Raw genomic sequence first — 23,930 nt, forward strand, 5'->3', positions numbered from 1 at the left:
AATCAAGAAAGACTCCATTCATAAACGGCAAAACCCATGCCTACTAATATATCAAAATAAACAACCCTGAAGAATAATCATATATTTCAAATGGTTCAAAACAATTCTACCGTTCCTTCTTCTGCAAAAGTATAACTCATAAGACTTTCACCGTTTTAATTTTTTTAAGTAACCAAAATCCGCATACAACGCGATATATTATTTTTGCTTCATAGTTCATACCACTTGTCTTTTTTCTACAAGAAAAGTTACAACCCAGCCTTCTTCTCGAGTTTCTGAATTTGGTTGAGGAAGATCCATGTCATCTGTCACAGCAAAAATCCATTAGTCGGAAATAGGGGTGTGTGTGGTGCAGTTCGGTGCGGTTTTTGGCTAAAACCAAACCGAAAACCAAAACTTCGGTTTTTGGAGTTTTTGAAACCACTTGCTTTCGGGTTTTTTGGTTTTTGCCAGAGGCCGGTAAAAAAAAGTTGACAACAAATAATGAATTTACGTATAAATAATTTTGTTAATTGTAAAATAATAGACTATTATACATTTTACCAAAATTATTGGAGTTGCATATTTATTAAATTCTTATAAATTACTTGATATAAAATATTAAAAAAACAAAATTTTAGGAATTTGGTTTGGTTCGGATTTTTCGGTCGCTATTACATGCAAAACCAAAACCAAACCGTTAGTGCGGTTTTACAAAAACATAAAAAAAAACCGCCACCTTTTGTTTCTGTTCGGATTTTTCGGTTTGGATTTCTTGGTTTTTCCGGTTTCCGATCGGTTTTTTCGGTTTCTTGCTCACCCCTAGTCAAAAATATTCATAACAGCCAAAAAAATTGTATCCTTTGACTCCAGAAGTCAAATTGGTTCCTTTACAAAATTGAAATTTTAATACCCGTATTCAAAACTAGTTCGTGTACTCATATAGTTAAAGAAAGAAACAGAAGTCTAGACAAGCCAAGCCCCTCGTGAGCTACTCGAGATCGGCCTACTAAAAGCTATAGTCGAGTTGAGTTTAAACCAGCTCAATTCGAGTCAAGAACAAACTCGGGCCTAAATTGAAGCTCGCTTAATAAGCGAGCCTTGAGCTCGTGAGTCTAAACAGACCTATTTATACAAAAATATAGAAACAAAATTTTACCAAGTAAAATCCCACTCTTAGCAACTATTTTAACATATATAGTAACTTTTATTTATTGTTATATAAATATGATTAAAAAAAAACTAAATAAATTATGGTATTTAAACAAAAATATAAATATAATTGAATAATTAACAAATAGTAATCAAGCTGAGCTCAAGCTTGAGTATTTTCTCATGAATAATAAGCTCGAAAAGAGCAAGCTCGAGCTCTGATAAGTTAAGCGAGTCGAGATCGAGCTTGGCTCGTTACAGCTAGAACAAAAACAACTTTAAAGTGTGATGACAAACACCCCCTAAAATAGTAAGGTGTATAAAAGAGAAAGCGTACCATGACATGTGGCGCGATCCTAACACAATACACTGGAAACCCTGTATAGAACTTGAAGGGCCCACCAGCCTTGAGGGTTTTCATGGCACAATCCAGAGATCCTGTGTAAGGATATTTTCCCGCAGCATCAGGTTGCATTTTTTGAATTTGAGTCTTCACATAATCAAAAGGCAAACTGCAAGCCGCAGCAAAGAACCCTGATACAGAACTGGCACCTGAAAAAAAAAATAATAATAATAATAAACATAAACAAAATACCTAAAACTTTACTCTAAAAAGAAACCGAATTAGAACTATGCAGCTTAGCCTTACCTAAGATTGTAGCAGCCTCACCAAAACCGAGGTTATCCTTAAAGAACTCAACACTCTGATCATAAGAAGCAAGCATTCCCATGTTCAAAGCCATAGCCCTAACGACTGTGGGACCCGCACCTTTCCATAGAGCCAATACACCTTCATCTGCAGTAATCCTATACAATGCATGGAATGCATTTGTGTAGTTACGGCGTTGGGCAGCAGGTAATGTTGCATCAGCCTGCATACGGATGAGTGCAAGATCAGCAGGGCTTCCTACACAAGCTCCGATTGCTCCAGCTGTTAGCCCGCACAAAGCTTTCTGGTATAGAGGCAGGGGCTTTCCATCATTGGCCTCGAGTGCTTTGTTTGTCAGAATCCTATAAAATAATTTAAATTTTAGCATATCAGTTACATGAAAAATTAGGTTAATCAATTTTTTTAAATGCTTAAAAGTAAGTTTATTGATGACAATACCTGAATGTACCAAGTCTTGCAGTTGTATATGTAGCTTGTCTAAGTAATCCAGCAGATAGACCCTTCTCAAAATAATGAACTTAATGAGTCAACAAATGTATGATAAAGAAACAAAACTAATGAACGAAGACCGCTATAATCATTCTGTATCACAGAATGTTTCATATTTTCAATGAACCAGTCTCAAATTGCAGTAGAAGAGTGATCATTATACACATTGATCATTTGAGAGAGCAAACCTTATAAAAGGCACCGATTCCTTCGTTTTTCAGCATAGTCTTTGTCACCTCACCTGCGGATCCTTGACCCAATTGAATTCTCACCTATAAATACAGCAACATGTCATATACAATCCAAATCAAAGATCTGTCTGAGAAAATATTTAACCATAATGAAAATAAAAAAATAGGTCATAATTGTCCCCTCATCAAACTTGATATACATCAAACTTAACGGATACAATCAAACTACTAAACATCTTTTATGTTAATAATTACTAGTCTACAAACGAATCAGATGAAGCTCGTTCAAGCATATTGTCGACTATGTCCGATCAAAGATTAATACAGAAACTTATCATCAATACACAACTTGGTTGTTCCAGCTACTAGAAGAAAAATTCTATTACTCACTTGCTTAGAAGTCGAATTACAGAATATATACATAACAAATGAAAAACTAACATAAGATCTAATACCTGCAAGCTTCTATCACGATTGAGCTCACAAAATAAAACAATTACACCTAGAAAAGCCCGATCTACATCTTACAACAGATCTAAAATCATATCATGAACTAGAAATGCATATATTACACTAAGATGAACACACTTTGATCATATCAATACGCTGTAATGGATGACACATGTAACAAGCACAACAGATGATAATTCTATACTCAGAAGTCAAAATTACTAAGTATATGCATAGGAAATGAAAGCCTAGCGTAATATAAGATGAAGATCTAACACCTGAAAGTTTCTATCACTAACGATCTCGAAAAATCAAATAGTTACACCTACGAGAGTCCGATCTACATCTAACAACAAATCTAAACTCATATCAAGAGCTGAAATGCATATGTTACTCTATATAAACACACCTTTATTAGATCTATAGGATGAATTACACGTGTAGCAAGCTTACCAGGTGATAATACATATGAAATGAAAACATAACACAAGACCTGACACCTGCAAGCTTCTACCACTAACGAGCTCAAAAAACCGAATAATTTCACCTACAAGAGTCCGATCTACATCTAACAGCAGATCTAAAATCATAATAAGAACTTGAAGCATATACTACACTTAATAAGCACACCTTGATCTTATCAATGAGCAAACTGACACATAACAAATGAAAACCTAATATAAGATCTAACACCTGCAAGTTTCTACTACGAATGAGCTCAAATATTAAGTAACTATACCTACGAGAGTCCGATCTACACCTAACAACAGATCTAAAATCATAACAAGAACTTAAAATGCATAAATTACACTACATAAACACACCTTGATCATATCAATGATCTCAATGACACATGAATAAGGAACGAAAACCCAATATAAGATCTAACTAACACCTGCAAACTTATATCACTAACGAGTTAATGAAAACAAACAATTACACCTACGAGAGTCCGATCTACACCTAAAAACAGATCTATAGCAACTTAAAATGCATAAATAACACTAGATAAACAAACCTAAATCATATCAATAAGCTGGATGACACAGGGTACATACATAACAAACGCTAACCTAATATAAGATCCATCACTAACGAGCTAAATATATCAAACAATTACACCTAAAAGAGTCCGATCTACACCTCACAACATATGTAATCTCATTATAACAACTTAAAATGCAGAAATTACACTAGATAAACACACCTTGATCATATCAATAAGCTAAATGACATATGTAGCAAGCTTCTATAACTAACAAGCTCAAATAATCAAATAATTACGCCTACGAGAGTCCGATCTACACCTAACAACAGATCTAAACTCATATCAACAACTTAAAACACGTAAATTACACTATATAAACACGCATTGATCATATCAAGAAACTACAACAATTCTATTACTCGGAAGTCAAAATTATACAGTATATACATAACGAATAAAAACCTAATATAATACATATAACTAATGAGCTAAAATAATCAAATAATTACACCTAACAGAGTCCAATCTACACCTAACAACAGATCTACACTCATATTAAACAGTTAAGAGCTAATGATGCATATAATAAACTAAATAATAAGATAAACAGACCTAGATCATATCAACAAGCTAAATGACATGTGTAACAAGCTTCTATCACTAACGAGCTAAAAAATAATTAATAATTACGCCAACGAAGAGTCCAATCTACACCTAACAACAGATCTAAACTCATATTAACAACTTAAAATGCACAAATTACACTAGACAAACACATATTGATCATATCATGATGATGATGATGGAAGTCAAAATTACAGAGTATAATCCTAATATAAGATCCATCACTAATGAGCTCAAAATAATCAACAATTAGACCTATGAGAGTCCGATCTACACCTACAACATATCTAAACTCATCAACAACTTAAAATGCACAAATTACACTAGATAAACACGCATTGATAATACCAACTAGCTACGATAATTATATTACTCGGAAGTCAAAATTGAGTATAAACATAACAAAATGAAAACCTAAAATAAGATCTATCAGTAACGAACTAAAATAATCAAACAATTACACCTAATAAAGTCCGAGCAACACCTAACAACAGATCTAACCTCATAACAACAACAGCTTAAAATGCATAAATTACACTAGATAATAAGATAACACCTGCAAACAAATGAGCTCAAAATAATCAAACAATTACACCTAATAGAGTCCGATCTACACCTAACAACAGATCTAAACTCATAATAACAACTTAAAACGCATATATTACACTAAATAAACACACCTAGATCATATCAATGAGCTGAACAACACACGTAGCAAGCACACTAGATGATTATAATATTACTCGTAGTTCAAAATCACACAGTATAAACATAACGAAATAAAACCTAATAGTAATTAGCTCAGTTAATCGAATAATTACACCTAATGGAGTCCGATCTCCACCTAACAACAGATCTAAAGTCTAAACTCATAATAATAACTTAAAATGCGTATAATAATAATAATAATAATACACTAGATAGCAATATAAACGCACCTTGATCATATCAATAGGCTGGATGACACACGTGGCAAGCATACCGGAAGCTCCGCCGTTGACGAACGGTTTGACGGTGGGCCATACACCGCCGACCGGCTTAGGTTTGTGCTCTTCTCCTCCCATTTTGATCTACAAATTTGTTTAGAGCAAATCAAAATGGAAGAAACCAAAAGCTTGTGATCTAAGTTTGGTAGATATTTATACCTCCACTCACTTGTGAGGTGATAGAATGGTTATGGAATAGTCATGTGTGTCCCTTTGGGGTTGAGTTAATTACGGGAGTGCCATTAGCTTTTTGTTGACCGAAATGCCCTTGATCGTTTTATAAGGTTTTTTTTCTTTTTGGGAATTAAATAGAGTTGAAAACGTGAGTATTATGAAAATGAAATGAGTAGATGACTTTAAGCGGAAATAAAAATGGTAGGTCTTTTATAGGAATTTGATAAAAATCTGATCGGCTGTTAACAACTCACCCATTCCATTTGAACCTGTCGAAACCCGCTAACATTGGCAATGCTCTACCAGTTATCCGCCCCTACACTGGCCTCGTCACACAAACACACACACACTCTCTCTCTCCTCTTCTTTATGCGAGTATGTAACAGCTTTTTTCGTGGGGTAGCCACTCAGATTGTCATATACAATGTGTTTTTGAGTTTGATGGTATGGCAAATGGAATTGAATAAGATGAAAAGTAGAGTTTGCTTAGTTGACCAACAAACTCAAGTCAATAGTAACTCTTGTGTTTCTTAATGGAACATTTGCATAAAAAGTTGGAATGTGTTTTGCTTATTTGATCACGGAATTTAAGCCAAGTTTATTTCTCAATCTCTATGGACTCTTAAAAATCTTTGAAGGGTTTGCATCATCGAGTTGAATATCTTTTAACTGCCACCAACAAATAATAATAATAATAATAACTCGATTAATTTGACTATGACTGTTAAGCTCTCCAAAAAACCAATAAAAAATTTATGTTAAGCACATCATGTGTTACATATGTGTGTGAACCGACCCGATCCCAGACGGACAATATACTGCTATTCGATTTTCTTTCTCATGTGCTATATCAAATACTAGTACCATAAAAAAATAAACCAATAATGTACGAATTCTTGTCGCTATCACACAGGAATCCCACTATTGTAATTACTTCTTGGTTATACTATAGCTAACATGGTCATATATTTTTTAAAAGAATAAAAAACAATATCCATTGCCTATAGATATGTTTATTAATGTTATTATTAGTTTTAATTTTAATATAGAGTTTATTTGAAGCAAAGTCAAAACAACCTTTCCTTGTATAGCACAACACAAACATGACATATCTTCAACACCCAAGGACATAATGGTCATTTCATAATACCCAAGATTCAGCCATATGAGGTGGGGTTTGGGTATCTTTTTGTACAAGTTGTACACACATATTTCGATTGGCGATGGTTTCCTTAAGACATTCTTGGCATCTTGCACAATAAAGGGTAGTTTTGGAATATCCAAGTTTGAGGTCAATAAATAAAGTGGTCACTTTTATCAAGGACCCCCACAAACCCAAGTCCCAACCACTATTGTAGTATCATTTACGAACGAATTTTCAATATTGCCCCTGGTTTTGTAAGTAATAACAAGAATAATATTTTTGAAATATACATCACTAATTGTCGCTTTAAAATACCCGTATGGGCGATAGATTTGGGCGAAATGAGGCGAATTGGAGCTACAACACTGCCCCTCTGGGCGATTTTGGGGGCGAAATGTGGGGGGGGCTACAAATTTTTGTTGGGCAAAAAAGTATTTGTGTGCATGGTATATATATATTAAATATTATTATTATTATATATGTTTGTGTGTATTAGCCTACAACACCATTACACCCTAAAAACAAATTCCTATCATTTGCTGACTGGATGTCACGCGTCGCAATTCGCCCAATTTGTAGCCCTTCCACTACGCATGGCCTTAGTAGTTATCTAATAATCATTTTATTGCCTTTAAAATGAGATCAGACAAAGTTGGATGTAAGTTAAGTAAAAAATACCTTGAATGTATGATCACAAGTGTGTTTTTTTAATGGAGCATGTTAAACCTTTCAATCAATAACACAATTTTTTTCCCGTGTTGTCGGGCATGACGCACCCGGTAACTACCACCAATCTAGAAGCGATCTAACACATTTAACTGGAAAAAAAAAATACCATCAAGATCTAGCTCCCAAGTCCACTCGTTTGAATTCGACAAAGTCTTTTTCTCATTCCGACCTTTTTTTCTAATAACCAAACGAGGTTACGTGACTTCTTCATTAATCTATGTACCACCTTAACTATTCGAGACCAAACACCAGCCCTCTTTAAGACTTCGTCTTCGTCTTAGAGACATACCATCTTGGTCAATCTTGGGACCATAAGTAGCCCTAAACTTCTAATACCAAGACCACCTCTATCATTTGAATTATTTAAGTCGTCTCAAGCAACCCAATTGATTTTCTTATTATCATCATTATCTGACCGTAAAAACCGCCTTTTAATAGATTCTGAGGAGCCTATAGCTTTCTCTGGGGTCTTAAAAGAGAAACATAATATAACGCAGTATTTCCAAGCACCGATACTAAACTTTGATCTGTTTTTTTTTTCCAAACTAGGATCGATAAAACACTTTATTATTTTCTAAACTTATTTATGTAAATATAATCCGTTTATTTAAAGTTGTTTATTTCAACACGACGTATGGATAATGAGACACACACAACCTTCTACAAAACATAATTTACAACGATCAAACGATCATTTTCATATTTTCTAGAACGATCTCGACATAGGGTTGGTGATCATATTCATAGGCATTACATGCTAATAACATTAACTTTTTTATCAAATCATTCGGTATATAACCCCTTAAAACACAATCCTAATGGTCTATAATTGTAGACTAAAACAAGCATCTTGAGTTAATGTTACCTCTTCATTGCACACACCAATCTACAACACTTGAAGCCTCCCATAATCAAGCTATTTACATAGATTTATGTCCTACATGAGTTGTTACACCTGCATCGATAAATGAACAATGACATATCAATCTCATTGATTTAGGATTGCTTAACGAGTGAGTCGAGCCAGCTTTAGAGCCCGAGCTCGAAGCTAAATGAGTTGACTCAGCTAGGCTAGTGCTCGACTCATTTAAATTTAGGGGTGGCAAATGTGACCAATTGGATTGTATTAAATAATGGGTCAAACTTTTAAAAGACTTTGATTGAAACGGGTTGGCATTTCTCGAGTTTTTTTTTTTTTTTTTTTATGAAACGAGAAAAATGGAGGAAACATTTTAGTACTTTTACTTTTTTAGTTTTTGATTTTTATTTCGAGTTATGATTTTTTAATTTTTTTTTTTTGAATTTTTTAATGAGGGGTTTTTGAAATGGGTCAAAAATGGGTTGAGATTTCAAAAACCCCTCATTAAAAAATTTAAAAAATATAATTAACTCGAAATATAAATAAAAAAAAATTAAAAAGTAAAAATACTAAAAAGTTTCCTCCGTTTTTCTCGTTCCAACAAAAAAAAATACCTCAAGAATTGTCAACCCGTTTTGACCCGTTTCAATCATTTTCTTTTCTTAGTTTGAACCAGTCTGACCCATTATATACATTTTAATACAAAATTATTTTATAATATTAAAATAATATTTGAGCAAAAATTACTATTAGGGTGGTCTCTAGTGGGCTCATGTACCATATTATGTGGGCTTATTTATAAATATAATTTCGTTATAGCTTATAAATATTATAATTTGGTTTTAACATAAACGAGCCAAACGCGCAAGCCAATGTGTGAGCTTACTCTGGCTCGAGTTCGGCTCTTTTACGAGCTTTTTGACTTATGCTAATTTGATTGTTTTAACTTTTAAGGTTCATTGCCAAGAAAGCCAAAATCTAGAAATAAAGATAAAAAATATTACCATTTGATCGTTCTACGATTCGCTGCCAAAATCATCAAAACCTAAGTTTTCTGGTATGTCCAACCTCTTATTTTCCCCTGACACAAAAAAGAAACATTTTTTAAATGAGAAAAAAAAAAGATGATCTTGACATTAAAAAAAATACCTTGATGCTCTACGGTACTACTATGCGAGTCCAAGAAACTGTCTCTGTCTGATGACAGAAAAGCAGACCTAGAGAAGTTCTCCAACATGTCTAAAAGTTAACAAAAAATGTTATTAGATGTGGCATAATGAGCGGTCCGAGTGTATTGCATAACGGGTCAAAACGAGTTGTGTCTAGATTTTATTAGGCATTAATGTACGGGTCATAAAGTCAAAACGAGTTGTCTAAAAAATAGTTGTGTTAAATAAGTCATTAATGTATGGGTCATACAGGGTCGGGTTGACCCGCAAACAATTTTTAGGTATAATTACATACACATACAAACACACATATATAGACTATAGTGTCCTCCTAGAGTTCATAATATCATATTTACTATTTTTCAAAAATTAAAACTCTCATTTTTATCCCACTACCAAAATAAAATAAAATAAAATAATTACTTGGAAAACATTGTTATAACTAGGGTTGTAAACGAACCGAACATAATGAAGCCTTGTTCATGTTCGTTCATTTAACATTTCACTTGTTCATGAACGCTAACCGAAAGGAAAATCTTGTCCGTGTTCGTTTGTTAAGGGATTAAACTGGTTTACGAATGCAAATGGACATGTACTATTTAAGATTAAAAAAAGAGCACTTGAAATAATTAGACATAATCACCTTAATTAAATATAAACTTAAGCACTTGTAATAATAATAATAATAATAATAATAATAATAATAATAATAAAAATCATCCCCCAATTGGCGGTTTTATTCTGATAATGTCAATGAAGCACAAGTTAGATTTGTTGTTAGTTAAAATAAAGACTTTATAAAACCAACCATTAACGAAACAAACTGAATATAAACAATAGGTTGGTTATTACAAAATAAAATATTATAAAAATATAAAACAAACTTTTAATTAACAACCATAAACAAACGTAAATGACCACATCACTGAACGTTCATGAACACAACCGCTTTTCATTTTCGTTCATTTAACTACACACACAATTTTTTTTTCATGTTCGTTCATTTATTAAACGAACTTCCCGCCGAACGGTTCACGAACAGTTCACCAAATGGTAGGTTCCGTCTAAGTCTATCTATCATAAAATGAGTAAATATGATATTTTTTTTGTTTATATACGACATTATAGCAGTTATAATGATGTTTAAACATATGTAATTTGGAAAATTCTATATATATATATATATGATTTGGTTCATTTCAGAAGTGTTCTTATGGTGAGAAGTGCGAGAAGAGATTTTAACCAATCAAAAGTTTTCTATTTAATTTTGAATTATTTAATTCTAGAAGTATATTAATAAAAGGTTTAAGAGTTTATTTTTGTAATTAATACTAATCAATGTTAAGTTACAAATGACTATAATTTAATCTTTATTTTTTAATTTGATTTAAACTTCAAAAAATACATAAAACAAAACCACCATACTCATACTACAAAAAAATTAAATTAACCATCATAAAAACAAATACTTACACAAATCATAACATTAACCTACACATAAACTAGTTCATATTATCACATACACATATCACAATATTAATATACATGCACATAACTAGTTCATGGTACCCTACACAAATCACAATATTAACTATATATATAAATTTACTTCATGTTATATCCTACCCATTTGTATTTACCTACGCGGATTAAAAAATTAACCTACACAAACAAAAATTATTCATGATATATTATTAACCTAAAGTAGTAAAATATTCGCAATGTTGGAATACATCATGTTTTTTATTTTTATATTAATCTCTTTTATGTGTAGGCAATACGAGTTATGTGTAGGTGAAAATATAATGAACTAGCAATCTGTGTAGGTGAATACGAGTTATGTGTAGGTGAATATTAGTTATGTGTTGGTGAAAACAAAGAAACAAAATTTGTGTAGGTGAACATAAGTTGTGTTTGTAGTACGAGTTACATTTTGATAAAAATAAAAAACTAACAATTTGTATAATTAAACATAAGCTATATGTAGATTATTGTGTTACTTGTGTACGTGATCAATTAATTACAATTCACCTACATATACATTTATTTTCATATGTAGGTACGTAAAAGAAGATTCAAATAAATCTTATGAAACCATGAATGTAAATAATTTTATCTCAATTATATTTCATTAAAATTATTCTAGCTGATATTTTATGTAAAAGTCAATTTATCTTTTCTAAGATTTGTAACTTTCTATAATATTTAATATGGAGAATTATTGAGGAGTAATTAGGGGAATTAATGTTTTGAACAACTAAAGATAATCAATGGTTGAGATCGACTTCTCACACTTCTCGCTATAACATCACTTCTCGCATGATCTATCCCCTATATATATATGTAAAAACAAGGGCTTTACCAGAACTATTAGTGAAGTCGGGAGTTGACTCTGACAAACCAAAGTTCTGAGACATAGGATCCAACAAACCGAACAAAGAACCGTCATTAAGAAGCGATCCATTCAACTGATGCGGGTCAGATTCCAAACAACTAAAAGACGAAGCAGACGCGTCACCGATCGCAGGCCGTTCTTCAAGAACGTTCCCATTCGTTCCATACATAAACCTTGAGTTTCCCAAATAACTTGATTCTGTTTTCACAGATACACCATTTGTCACTCCAACGTTCGTATTCTGTCCCAACAACATACTCGGTGGAACGTTGATCCTTCTAGAATGAGGCTGCGGGTCCCCCGAGGGTATTGGCAGTCCACAGTTGTCGAAACCTCTTGAGAAGCTGTTAATGTTTTCGGTCTTTAGTGGCATGCCGGGATTTTCGGGTGCGTAACATGTTGAATTCTGATGCACTGAAATAAAGAAAATTTAATAATATAATATTAATTATCTTAAACAACCAATTATCTAAGTTGCATTACGCTTCAAAGAAAAATATAAAATTGGAAAACACACGTTTATTAATTTTTTCCCGCTTTTTCTTTGATTTTATCTCCTCTTTTCTTATTTTTTTTTCTATAAAAAATATATAAAAATGCGCACATATGCATATAAATGCATATATGCATTTAGATAAATGACTAGTAATATCTAGGGGTGCAAACGAGCCGAGCTGCTCGTGAGCTACTCGTGATCGGTTCGTTAAAAAGCTCGAACGAGCCGAGCTTAATCGAGCCCGAGCCTGCTCGCGAGCCTAAACGAGCCTGCCATTTATATAATTTTTTAATATATATATATATATATATATATATATTTCATGTTATAAAAAAATAAATAAAAATAACTAAATAATATATATTATTTTATACAAAAAATTATAATAGAAAAAATATATAAAAATAATTATATATTTAAAAACAAACATATAAATGGTAAACGAGCCGAGCTCGAGTTTGAAAAATCTACTCACGAGCCTAGCTCGAGCTTTGGAAATAGAGCTCGAAACAAGCCGAGCTCGAGCTCTATGTAAGTTAAATGAGCCGAGCTCGAGCCTGGTCGAGCTCGGGCTCGGCTCGGCTCGTTTGCACCCCTAGTAATATCCTACTTTTAAAAATAAATCTTAAAAATATTAGTAATGTACATGTGTTTTAGAACTTTTAGTCAATTTATAATATTACAAGAGTTACTGCAGTTCTCACAGTTCTCAACATATTGCATCTGATAAAACGTGCACCTATATGGCTATGTGCCTATATTTAAATATATTAGCTTAAGCCAAAAAATACTTACTTGGTGGCAAATGAGAACCATTCGACTGAGGTTGAAAATTAACTGCAGTGGGGCCTAATTGCTGCATCAATGCAGCCTGTCTATCAAGAAGCTTATTAAATTCCATTATTTGATCTTTCACCATCAACCTCAAATGGTACCCCTTAAAAAATTCTTGATTTTGTTCTTCAAGTTTCTGCCAAACTATAAAAAATAAAAAAATAATAAAAACTTTTTATATTGACATAAACACACATGAATATTAAACAAAGAAGTTGTTAACTGTTAAGTGTTAAGCACATACCAAGCTCGGTAAAGCTCGGCTCTATTTTCTCTTGCTGGTAGATAATATCTATGACTTGTTTCTGAGTCATGTAATAAGGTAGACATTGTTCTATGAGATTTTGAACCTGCAAACGGAACGATTATAATGTTTAAACTACATTTCTAAATATAAAAAAGTTTTGATAATTTTTACATTGGGCTCAAAAACATTACCATTTGTATATCTCTAGATGATACGTTTCTAACGTCTCCACCAGACATTTTCTTGAAACCTCAAACAAGTGTGAACAAATGTATTCTACCTGCCTTAAGAATAAGAAAAAAACAAACTTTTTCACAAGCACGTATCGTTTACATCATGAAAATTCATATGGTACTTAAAATTTATAACATTTTCTTGAAACCTCAAACCCAAAAAATGCTCGTGAAGAAACGTAGTCCACCCGTCTTAAAGAGTTAATAAAAGCATCTTTTTTCACAAACCCGTGTCTTTTACATCTTTAAAAATCTAAGGTAACAAGTTTTGACCAGTCTTAAGAGTAATAAAGAAACAAACTTTTTCACAAACCCGTATCGTTTATATCTTGATAATCTAAAGCAACATGGTTTGACCACTTGAAAGTCACTCTGGTTACACAAACCCGACCACTTTCTTAATGGGGTAGCAATTATTTACTATTAACATTTAAAACTAGAATTATAGAACTCTACAAGCTACAAACTACAAAGCATTATCCAATTTAAAACAATCCTAATTCTAGGCATAGAATTGACAATTCTAAGCATAGAATTGTTGTCACAATTAGGGTTGAGATTTTTTCCCAATTACGGTAACGTACCAGTACCGTACCGATACATGCGGCACGCTACGGGTACCCACTTTTCATTTTTACCCATTATCCAGATGTAGTTTGGTTTGTGTTAATATTATTAATAGTATTATAAAAAAAAATCTTGAATTATTAATAAAAAAAAAAGTATTTCATACTGATTGAAAAATGTGAAACTGCATATAATGTATTTCATACGCCCTGGTTGTGAAATTGCACTAATTTTGACGTTATTTTACTAATTCTGAGAAAATAACGTTAAAAGTGGCGGAAAGTTAATCAGGCATCATGTGGTGGCGTTGATGGCCGAAAGACAGGTACAAGCACCAATCAGCCGGTGTCCAAATGGTTGTGTTATGTGCCTTATGTCCAAGGCTTGATGCAAAACTACTATCGAGCCAGGGGTCTCACCGTAAGCAGCCTCTCTATTCCTACGGGATAGAGGTAAGGCTGTCTACATCTTACCCTCCTCAGACCCTACCATAGTTTTGCTATTGGTGGGATTTACTGAGTACGATGATGATGATACCAATTGAAAAATGTTGAGTTTTTCTTGGATATTAGGTACCGATATTCGTACCTTTCTTTCTTGTTTTTCTATAGATTTGGGACATTTTGTATGCTTTGGTTTCCGTATTATGGTTTCTTGATTACGAATGAATCTTATACAATTTATAAAAAAAGTACCAAAGCAGGTACCGTACAAACACCAACACCGGTACCTAAGTACCTAACCAGGTACAGGTACGGTACCTATCTCAGCTTAATAACTCAGCTTAAAACAAGTACAGAAACCCTAAAAGCAAACAGTCTATAAAACTAAATACACAAACAAAATGGTATTTAAGTTTATCTTTTCAAGGTGAGATTCAAAGTTTAAAAATCAGCAGAAAATGAACAAATTTACAAAACCCTAAATATATTAGCAGCTCACAAATGAACCTAAAGAATAAAAAAAATCAAAAACCATAAAGCATATCAATAATTTGAACTATATATATATATTAAAGATGAACAACATATGTATATGATAAAGATTCAAGATTTTGAACATGGTAACAAAGAGGATGATAATAATAATAATAATAATAATAATAATAATAATAATAAGAAGAAGAAAATGATTAATATTAATATTATTACCGGTGGATAATAAAGGTGAAGATGGAAGTGAAGATTCTTTAATGGAGTCTTTGAAGAAGCTGTGTGTTGGGTCTTTGGTGAGTCGTGTTGGACTGGAAGAATATAAAGGAGGTGGACACTAGGGCCCACATCAAACGGTGGATTCACTTTTTTTCTTTTTCTTTTTTATATAAAAATATTCGGTTTATATATATATTAGGTTTTTTAAACGACAACTTTCATTAAAACAAGAAGATACTAATAAGTAGTGTTGCAAAAATCCCGACTAGGCACCGATTAATCGCTAGTCTTCACTTTACCTATTAATTTTGGGCTAGTCGGCTAATTAATCGGTCAAGTCCGGCCATAATCGGCGGTTTCCGGCAAGATTCCGACCAAAATAAAATGTTTCCGACGAGATTCTGACAAAAATCAGCGGTTTCCGACGAGATTACAGCAAAAACCAGCAGCTTCCAGTGAGATTTCAGCTACTTTATGGCCCAAATATGTTTGTATGTGTATAAAACTGAAAATTACATGTAAAAATTTGTGCGTGTATATATAAAACTGTAAAATATATACATTAAAGTTTGATCTGATTAATCGCTAGTCCCCACCCAAGAGCTCGACTACTGACTAGCGATTTTTGCAACACTGCTAACAAGTCGTTAGAGGCTACAGAAATAAAAAGAGAAATTACACGAATGAAGTCATAACAAATATCTAAATGTGGACCTATTTTGATCTAAAAGAAACTCAAAGACTTAATTTTTCCACCATTTTGTTTACCGTGAAGGCTTTTTTGAATAAAGTTGTTTCATTCCTTGCTTTCCAAATATACCAACACGTTGTTATAGTCACACCTTGAAGAACTTCTCTGTTTTTGAAGTTTAAAGAAGTTGAGTCGTGAATATTAAGTAAATCTTGGATTTCGAAGGCGGAAATCGGTCAGATACGATACCACGAGTTAACTGCACTCCAAACCTTATTAGCAAGCTGACAAGTTGTAAAATTGTGACAGGAATTTTTCGGACTTTCCTTGCATAATTCGCTTTCCTCCGAGTTTAATTGAATGGATTGAGAGATTAAAACGTATTTAGTTACCGATAAATGATGTTTGGTTTAAAAGTTAAAGGGTGAATAAGTAATGTGATTATTTAAGAAAAATTTATTTTTATATAATTGAGATGTAAAATAAAAGTATGATATAATTGTCTACGTTATAATTGGGCGTTTCCTACATATCGGTCCCACAACTAACATTAAGGAAATAAATTGTGTGTTCGATCGGTCCTATCGCCAACAAGAGAGAAGTAAACCACGTGTTCTAGAATAAATCGGGTGGTGTTGAGATTTGATATATAGACGTCCACAATATATTCTCACCTCCATACTAGTGAGGCGCCATCACGGGGACGGGATATCCATACGAACTTGCTTCTACCAAAGTTTTTTAAACTGGCTTGGATGGCTTGACCGGACCAGGAATTGGCACGCAACCGGTCATGTTTAGTGTCTGTAAACCATCTTCGTTTAGACTGATCGGACCATTCTTCTTGAAATTTTACAACCCTAACCTTGATCCTTCCAAATCGTCATGATTCCTGTCGTCTCAATTCGTCACATTGACCTTTCTAACTCTAAAATTGATCGATTTTTGTTTAATATTAAAAATCGACGCTTTGTTCTTGATTGGACATATGATTTCAGTTGATTTCGTTTTCATGGTCTCCATGCATTAAATATAACAAAAATTGTAAAAAAAATTGCATTGATTGTAAAATAAAGTTGAATTTTATGTACTAAAACTTAATAGTTGTTGCACTTAAGTGTAGTAAAAGGCTAAAGGATGCACCTTTTTTAGACCGTGTGTAGTCATAACTCTTAACATTCAGGCATTATGCACCCAGTCAGAGTTATGGTTTTTTACAAAAACAGGCTGTAGTCATAACTCTCCACCCTCAGGCATTATGCGCCACGTGGCACCCAGTCACTTTTACACTTTTTGTTTTTTTATTTTTTAATAAGAATAATCAAATAACAATTATATTTTATTAAATAAATAACATGAAAATTAAAAAAAAACTATTCGTCGTTGTTTTCGTCGTCATCGTCTTCGCCCTCGTCGTCTTCGCCCTCTTCGTCGTCGTCGTCCTCGTCGTCTTCATCGTCGTTTTCATCGTCTTCACCATCGTCGTCGTTGTCTTCATCATCGTCTTCATTGTTGCCCTCGTTTTGATCATCGGTTTCACCAAGCAGAGGCCGATACATCCAAAGATGTTGGACCAAATCCTCCTTTAGTGCGTTATGTATCTCTCTTGACCGCACGGAATCCGAGTTTTTGAGTCGTTGCTCCATACTTGCCGGAGTCCGTGGTGGATTCGAGTCGTCCTCGATGATCATGTTATGCATTATGATTCACGCATACATAGCACATCTCATTCTTTCTAAAGACCACAGACGACAAGGATTTTTAACATAATGTCATCGTTGTTGAAGAACACCAAAACACCTCTCGATATCATTTCTCGCAGACTCCTGCACTTTCTTAAAATACTGTCTTTTTTCATCCGTCGGGTCTCTGAATGTTTTAACGATTATCGTGAACTCTGGATATATTCCATCACCCAGATAGTACCCATGATGGTAGAATTTATCGTTAGCCCAAAACGAAGCGACGGGAACGGTCCCAGATATGTAACTCTCCATCACAGGAGACTGCTCTAAGACGGTTATGTCATTGTTGGAACCGGGAACACCAAAAAATGCCGACCAAATCCAAATGTCGTATGAAGCGATCGCTTGAAGGCTGACCGTTAGTCCCTTTTGGTCACCTCGTGTGAATTGACCTCGCCATGCAGTTGACAATTAGCTCATTCCCAATGCATGCAATCTACACTCCCTATCATGCCGGGGAAACCATGCACCCTTGTATGTGCCTCGTAAAGACGTTGTAGATCGTTAACGTTGGGCTCTCTCAGATAATGTGGTCCATATAGTTTAAATATTCCTATATTTTACAAAACTTTTATAAAATAAATGATCACAGTAAACAAGTGATAAACTATTTAAAAAAAAAAACAAAACGTACCGTAACAAAAATACTCCAAGGTGTCCCGAGTTGTTTTTCGGCCATCTTTAAATACTCGTCGTTGATGTCGGTCGTGTTTCTGTAGGCGAGCACGCGTACGGCTGACGTAACCTTCTGAATAGCCGTGAATCCTAGCGTCCCTCGATAGTCAGGCTTTTGCTGAAAGTAATCAAACTCACGCTCCAAATCATTGGTGATGCGCATAAATAAACTTTTAGACATCCGAAAACGACGCCTAAAGGTCTTCGGGTTCTTGTATCTCGGCGAGTCGCAGAAATAATCCGCCATCAACCGGTTGTTGGCTTCGGCACGATCTCGTTCGATATATGCTCTTTTTTGAAACGAGGGGTGGAGAGCTAATCGAACTCGTAACGGAACTCATATACTTTGTCGCGAGCATAATCGCACTCGTAACCGCCTGTTCCTCCTCCACGTCCTCGGCTTGTTGGTCGGGCCCGAAAAACTGTTTATATATAGATGGAGGATCCATATATAGTGAATTTTGTGTAAGGAATTATAGAGTTGTAGAGTTGAAAGAGAAGTTTTATAAATTTGATGAGTTTTGATTGGGAATTAGTTGGTTTAATATATAAAGAAATATTTTTTTTTATTCTCCAACGGTAACATGCAACGGTCATTTTTTGATTTTCGTGCCCTTTTCTCGCGTTTTAGATACGACGCTACCAAAAAAAACTCAAAACGGGGGGGGGGGGGGGGGGGGCGGTGTGCGCCCCGCATTATCCTTAAAAAAGCAACCCATAACGCACCCAGTACGAGTGGTCTTGTATGGCTATAAAAAAGATTGCAATAACTTTAATAAATGTTGCATTTAATATAGAAAAAAATGCATTAGAAAGTAAATCAAGTTGCATTTGCATAAATGTAGTACTATGAAAAAGATTGCATTTGAATAACACATGCAACTTGTATTTAAAAAGGGCTGCATAATCTAATAAAAATATTGTTTTAGATTTAATGCAACTTCACCTAACATAACCTTTTGAAAAAAGTCGTCTTAGGTGTAATGCAACATTTTAATCATTTAATTTACATTTTACCATAGTTACATTAGCATCATTTTTTATAGTGATAAGAAAAATAACATTTCACGCGTGATGAACACAAACATCATTGTTTAATTATAATTAAAGTATGATACGATGCAACATGTAAAAACATGTGTTGCTTTAAGTACATAGGCGCTCACAATCCTTTGCGTCTGGCACACAAAAACCACGCGGTTCTGTATTGCAACAAAAGCAAGCTGGCATATCTTCACAAGTGCTGGGCACACAGATACCATTTTCACTACTATGAAATTTGAAATTTGTTGATGCAAGATCCATTTTTCTATTATTGATGTAATTGTTCCCATCAATACCTATATAAGAAATGCATAAGACTAGGTTTATATAAAAAAGAAAAGTTTAATAATATTCTAATACAATATTAATTACAATGCCAATATTAGGGCTGTTTAAAAAGCTCGTGGCTCGCTTGAAACTCGCTCGAAAATAGCCCGGAAAAAGCTCAGTTCGGAAAAGCTCAATTATAAATGAGCTCGACTCGACTCGGCTCGATTTCTAAACAAGCCGAGCATGAGCCAGGGTCAACTCGGCTCGTGGCTCGATTTCGGCTCGACTCGTTAGCTCGGCTCGTTGGCTCGTTTAGATTAACCCCTAAGTTTTAATATATATATATATATATATATCATACTTATACATATATTGTGTTACTCGATACCTAAAACTTTATAAAAGAATAACGAAAATAAAACATATAAAGTTATAAATTCTCTAATTATAAATTCTATATAATATGTATGCTAAAATTATATTTTTTTGTCTTTTATATATCAAAATTTGAAAAATAAATAATAAAAATTAAAAAATTAAAAAATCTAAAAAAAATTAAAGGAGACTGGCTCGACGAGCTCGAGCTCGATTTTTCAGCTCGATAAAGAAAACGAGCCGAGCTCGAGCCAGCTCGATTAAGTTCGAGCTCGAGCTCGAGCACATTCTGGTTCGGCTCAAATCGACTCGTTTATAGCCCTAACCAATATATATAAAATATATATAAATTTATAGATCAGTGTCTTGTAAAGTGTATCTTTTTTAAAGAATTACGTGAATCAAGAAACTTACACAAAGCACATAGGCTGAAAACAATGGCAACTACTAGAGTTTGGTTGTTGATGAACATCTTAGCTTGTTCGAGAGATTAATGTCTCTTACTTAGTAAGAATTATGACACAATAAAACAAATTTATATAAGAAACTAGAGAGAGATAAGTTTTAACTAATGTATAAATTTTTTTCAAAAAAATAAAAATAAAAAAATAATGTATAAATTAAAGGATTTTTAATTAAAAATAAAAGTTAATTATAAATGTAGTTTTGACCATTTGTAAATTAATGCACTTATGATTATAATATGATAATTTATTATTATGTTTAAATATTAAGTATAACTTTTTAATTTCTTATTATTTAGCGTACGTTATTAATAAATTACATATTATCCAATAGAAACATATAATGTACTTTCTCCGTCCCATTATAAGTGTCATGGTTTAATTTTTCAAGTCTTTCTTGTTTAACTTTCACCGACAATATTTTTGTTTGTGTTATATAGTACTTGGTGTAAAATATATGAATGGATTGGGTTTTAAATGTATTTTACATTGATATAATTTTCATCAAGTATATGACACGAACAAAAATATTTACGGTCAAGGTTGTAAAAGAAATACTTGAAAAATCAAACTATGACACTTATAATGGAAATTAAATGTTAATTATTAAAGCATTTAAATAAAATTTTACATTAATAAATTACTCCATATTAGTGCAATTAATGCTCTTATCTCCTATAATAGTTGGTATTGAACAGATCTTATCCTATAACAATAGGTGTCGACGATAATTCAAATTGAACAGATCTTTATTGCTTACTGGGTAAAAATTGTTCAATTTAAATTATTAACGATACCAATTGTTATAGAAGATAGGAAGTAGTATTATGTTTATTTTTTATATAGCATTTTTTTAATATTTATTTTTTATAAATATCAAGCGTCATATAAAAATTCTTTTAACTTTTTAGTATTGGCCATGTGTACAGTATGCTAGTTTTTTGAAAGTCTAATTAAATCAATGACAAACAAGTCTAATATTATAATGTTTATTTTAAAATTGTTGTAAAAGCTATAGGACAATGACTATGTATTAACAATGTTTGATAGGTTTATTGTTTATAGTATATCAGTTATTTTATTAAATATTGTATTTTAAAGAATTACCCGTTTAGTACATGAGACTCAAACTAGCTTGTAATATACGATTGCATGTTTGTAAGATGTGATATATATAGATCAGGATCATGAGAGAACCTTTTTGAAATTTAAGACATGTATTGATATCCTTAGACTTAAGTTATACTATTGATCCCTCTAGTTAGACTTTATTGTAAGTCTAGTTATTTTTATGTGATTCATTTTTGTGATTTTCCGTCAATTTAAGACATGTGTTGATATCCTTAACAACATAGTTACCGGTGTCTTATCCATCGGTATGCTTTTCAATTCTTTTTTCTGACTTTCATTATAACTACTAAGCACTCCTCATATAAATGCATAATACGATTCTCATAATTCTCACTTAAACTTGACTCCCAACTATAATTTGATCTTTAAAAACATTTTTTGTTAGCCAGTATCATTAGCAAAAAATAATACCATGATCATTTTTATCAAAAGAACAAAAAGATTCAGTAACAAAAGCCAAATGAATAATGTATTTATGTCACAATATATCAAAATAATAATAACATTTATAAACGACCAAAACATCGATAATAGTTACTTTCCTCAAACAAATCTTGATGACCGACCGAACGAACCAACCAAACTGACGAACACGAACCTCACAAACCGTAAATGTCCAATAGTACCAATATATGAAAAAAAAAACACCAAACAACTTTTCTTACCATTTTGTTCACACTCAACCAAACAACCCATCCGAGGTTGTTGCGTGATGTCACATCACGACGAAAAAATGATCCTATGTCGCAAAGAATGGGTGACACGCTTAAACCAACATGAATCAGATGTTTCTAAAAGCTTCTTGTGTATGTATATGCACATATGATGGATGGTTATATAACTATATAAGAGCATATTGTGTTGCAAGTTGTTGTGGTTGCAATGATGCCCATGTCGATGCAAAGGTGTTGCGGGCGGAAGTGTTTGTTGAAGTTTTCTCAATAAGTTGTCTATTTGGTTAATTGTTTGTTCTGTTGCAAGATCCTTCCCGGGACAAAGAACCTAACAATCCATAAAAGTTTACATTAAAAAAAAGGTAAATATTAATTCGGCCCAAATATGTTAAGTTTGTTAAAACTAACCTAGCAAATACAGAAACAATTTTGGGCACATATTGGTGGTTGAAAAACTAAAACACGAAACAACATGAAGAACTGTGGACTCTGATAATAGAGACGACGAAGATCAGGCTAAGTCGTGAGAGGAATGTGCTTCAATTGCTTCGGGAAAATGGATTTCTTTCTAACTTCTTTATTTAGAGCGCGAAGTACATCTCCGATTCAATCTCAGGTGGTCATCACATTCTCGGATCATGGCTCTTAACAATTTTCTATCAGTTCTGACTACAATGTGTATTCACCGTTATTGTTATTGTTTTTAGCAAAGTACATGAAGAAATCATATAAAGAAGATTTTTTTTTTCAAACTAAGTATATTGATTTTATCCAAGGATATTTTTTTTCAAACCTGATAATTACTAATATTGTTTTGATCAAAATATTTTTATACTTATAAACAATGTTGTTAAGAATGTTGTTAAGATCGGACCGGACCAGCCGGCCGAACCGATCTGACCGGGATACGGTCCACCAACCGGTCCGATTCTATACAGCTCGTTCGGTTCAAAAAAACTGGCCGGTCCAAAACGGTTCACCTATCCAATCGGAATACCGGACCGGTTCAACCGGTTTACTTTGAAAAAAAATAATTTTTATTGAAAAAAAAACCTTTTTTTCATCCAAACCGCCATTTTTAAATAAAATTGTTCGGCTGGTCCGATCGGTTGCCCATCCAGTTCACAGTTCACAGTCCAATCCGGTTATAAAAACATTGCTTATAAGTATTCTATTTGACACAAGGTAGACAAATGAACACCCATGGTGTTGGTGGCAACTTTATTCATAAAACCCATTCCAAATACAAGACAACACATTACACGTTTCATTGCAACTACACTTATATCCTTAAATAATAACAATAATAAGCAGTTCAAAACAACTTGATTATA

The 23,930-nt window shown here is 33.1% G+C and overlaps 2 protein-coding genes across 4 annotated transcripts; both read right to left on the reverse strand.

The window, feature by feature from the left end:
* Window positions 1-21: 21 nt before the first annotated feature.
* Window positions 22-5,672, reverse strand: LOC143535077 (mitochondrial dicarboxylate/tricarboxylate transporter DTC-like). The gene is made up of 6 exons (XM_077029413.1): window positions 5,482-5,672; window positions 2,479-2,562; window positions 2,240-2,301; window positions 1,781-2,142; window positions 1,469-1,683; window positions 22-305 (listed from the first exon to the last, which is right to left on the reverse strand). The coding sequence occupies exons 1-6, from the start codon at window positions 5,605-5,607 to the stop codon at window positions 249-251; spliced, it is 906 nt and encodes a 301-aa protein (XP_076885528.1). The 5' UTR covers window positions 5,608-5,672; the 3' UTR covers window positions 22-248.
* Window positions 5,673-8,261: 2,589 nt separating this feature from the next.
* Window positions 8,262-15,604, reverse strand: LOC143535078 (uncharacterized). Of its 3 annotated transcripts, none has more exons than XM_077029416.1 (8): window positions 15,528-15,604; window positions 13,768-13,856; window positions 13,574-13,679; window positions 13,291-13,473; window positions 11,967-12,413; window positions 9,585-9,674; window positions 9,440-9,516; window positions 8,262-8,531 (listed from the first exon to the last, which is right to left on the reverse strand). In XM_077029416.1, the coding sequence occupies exons 2-7, from the start codon at window positions 13,813-13,815 to the stop codon at window positions 9,452-9,454; spliced, it is 939 nt and encodes a 312-aa protein (XP_076885531.1). In that variant the 5' UTR covers window positions 13,816-13,856; window positions 15,528-15,604; the 3' UTR covers window positions 8,262-8,531; window positions 9,440-9,451. The 3 variants fall into 3 exon arrangements, with proteins under 3 accessions (XP_076885531.1, XP_076885530.1, XP_076885532.1); XM_077029415.1 differs by having other exon boundaries at window positions 13,768-13,860; XM_077029417.1 differs by lacking the exon at window positions 15,528-15,604 and adding an exon at window positions 13,959-14,002 and having other exon boundaries at window positions 13,768-13,826.
* Between the last annotated feature and the right edge of the window lie 8,326 nt (window positions 15,605-23,930).

The sequence above is a fragment of the Bidens hawaiensis genome, unplaced genomic scaffold, assembly GCF_021521415.1.
Source record: "Bidens hawaiensis isolate Kalapana, Puna unplaced genomic scaffold, B.hawaiensis_p1.1 tig00010384_1, whole genome shotgun sequence".
In the NCBI taxonomy this organism is placed as follows: Eukaryota; Viridiplantae; Streptophyta; class Magnoliopsida; order Asterales; family Asteraceae; genus Bidens; species Bidens hawaiensis.

Bases quoted from the DNA above. Each gene is read 5' to 3' on its own strand.
- LOC143535077 (XM_077029413.1), bottom strand. From the start codon at position 5,607: ATGGGAGGAGAAGAGCACAAACCTAAGCCGGTCGGCGGTGTATGGCCC. The intron at 1,684-1,780 runs GTAAGGCTAAGC...TTTTTTTTTCAG, and splicing joins TGAGGCTGCTACAATCTTAG to GTGCCAGTTCTGTATCAGGG. The intron at 306-1,468 runs GTACGCTTTCTC...TTGCTGTGACAG, and splicing joins GGATCGCGCCACATGTCATG to ATGACATGGATCTTCCTCAA.
- LOC143535078 (XM_077029416.1), bottom strand. From the start codon at position 13,815: ATGTCTGGTGGAGACGTTAGAAACGTATCATCTAGAGATATACAAATG. The intron at 12,414-13,290 runs GTAAGTATTTTT...TCTTTATTTCAG, and splicing joins TGGTTCTCATTTGCCACCAA to TGCATCAGAATTCAACATGT. The intron at 9,675-11,966 runs GTAAAGCCCTTG...GTTAACTTTTAG, and splicing joins CGACTTCACTAATAGTTCTG to ACATGTTGGAGAACTTCTCT.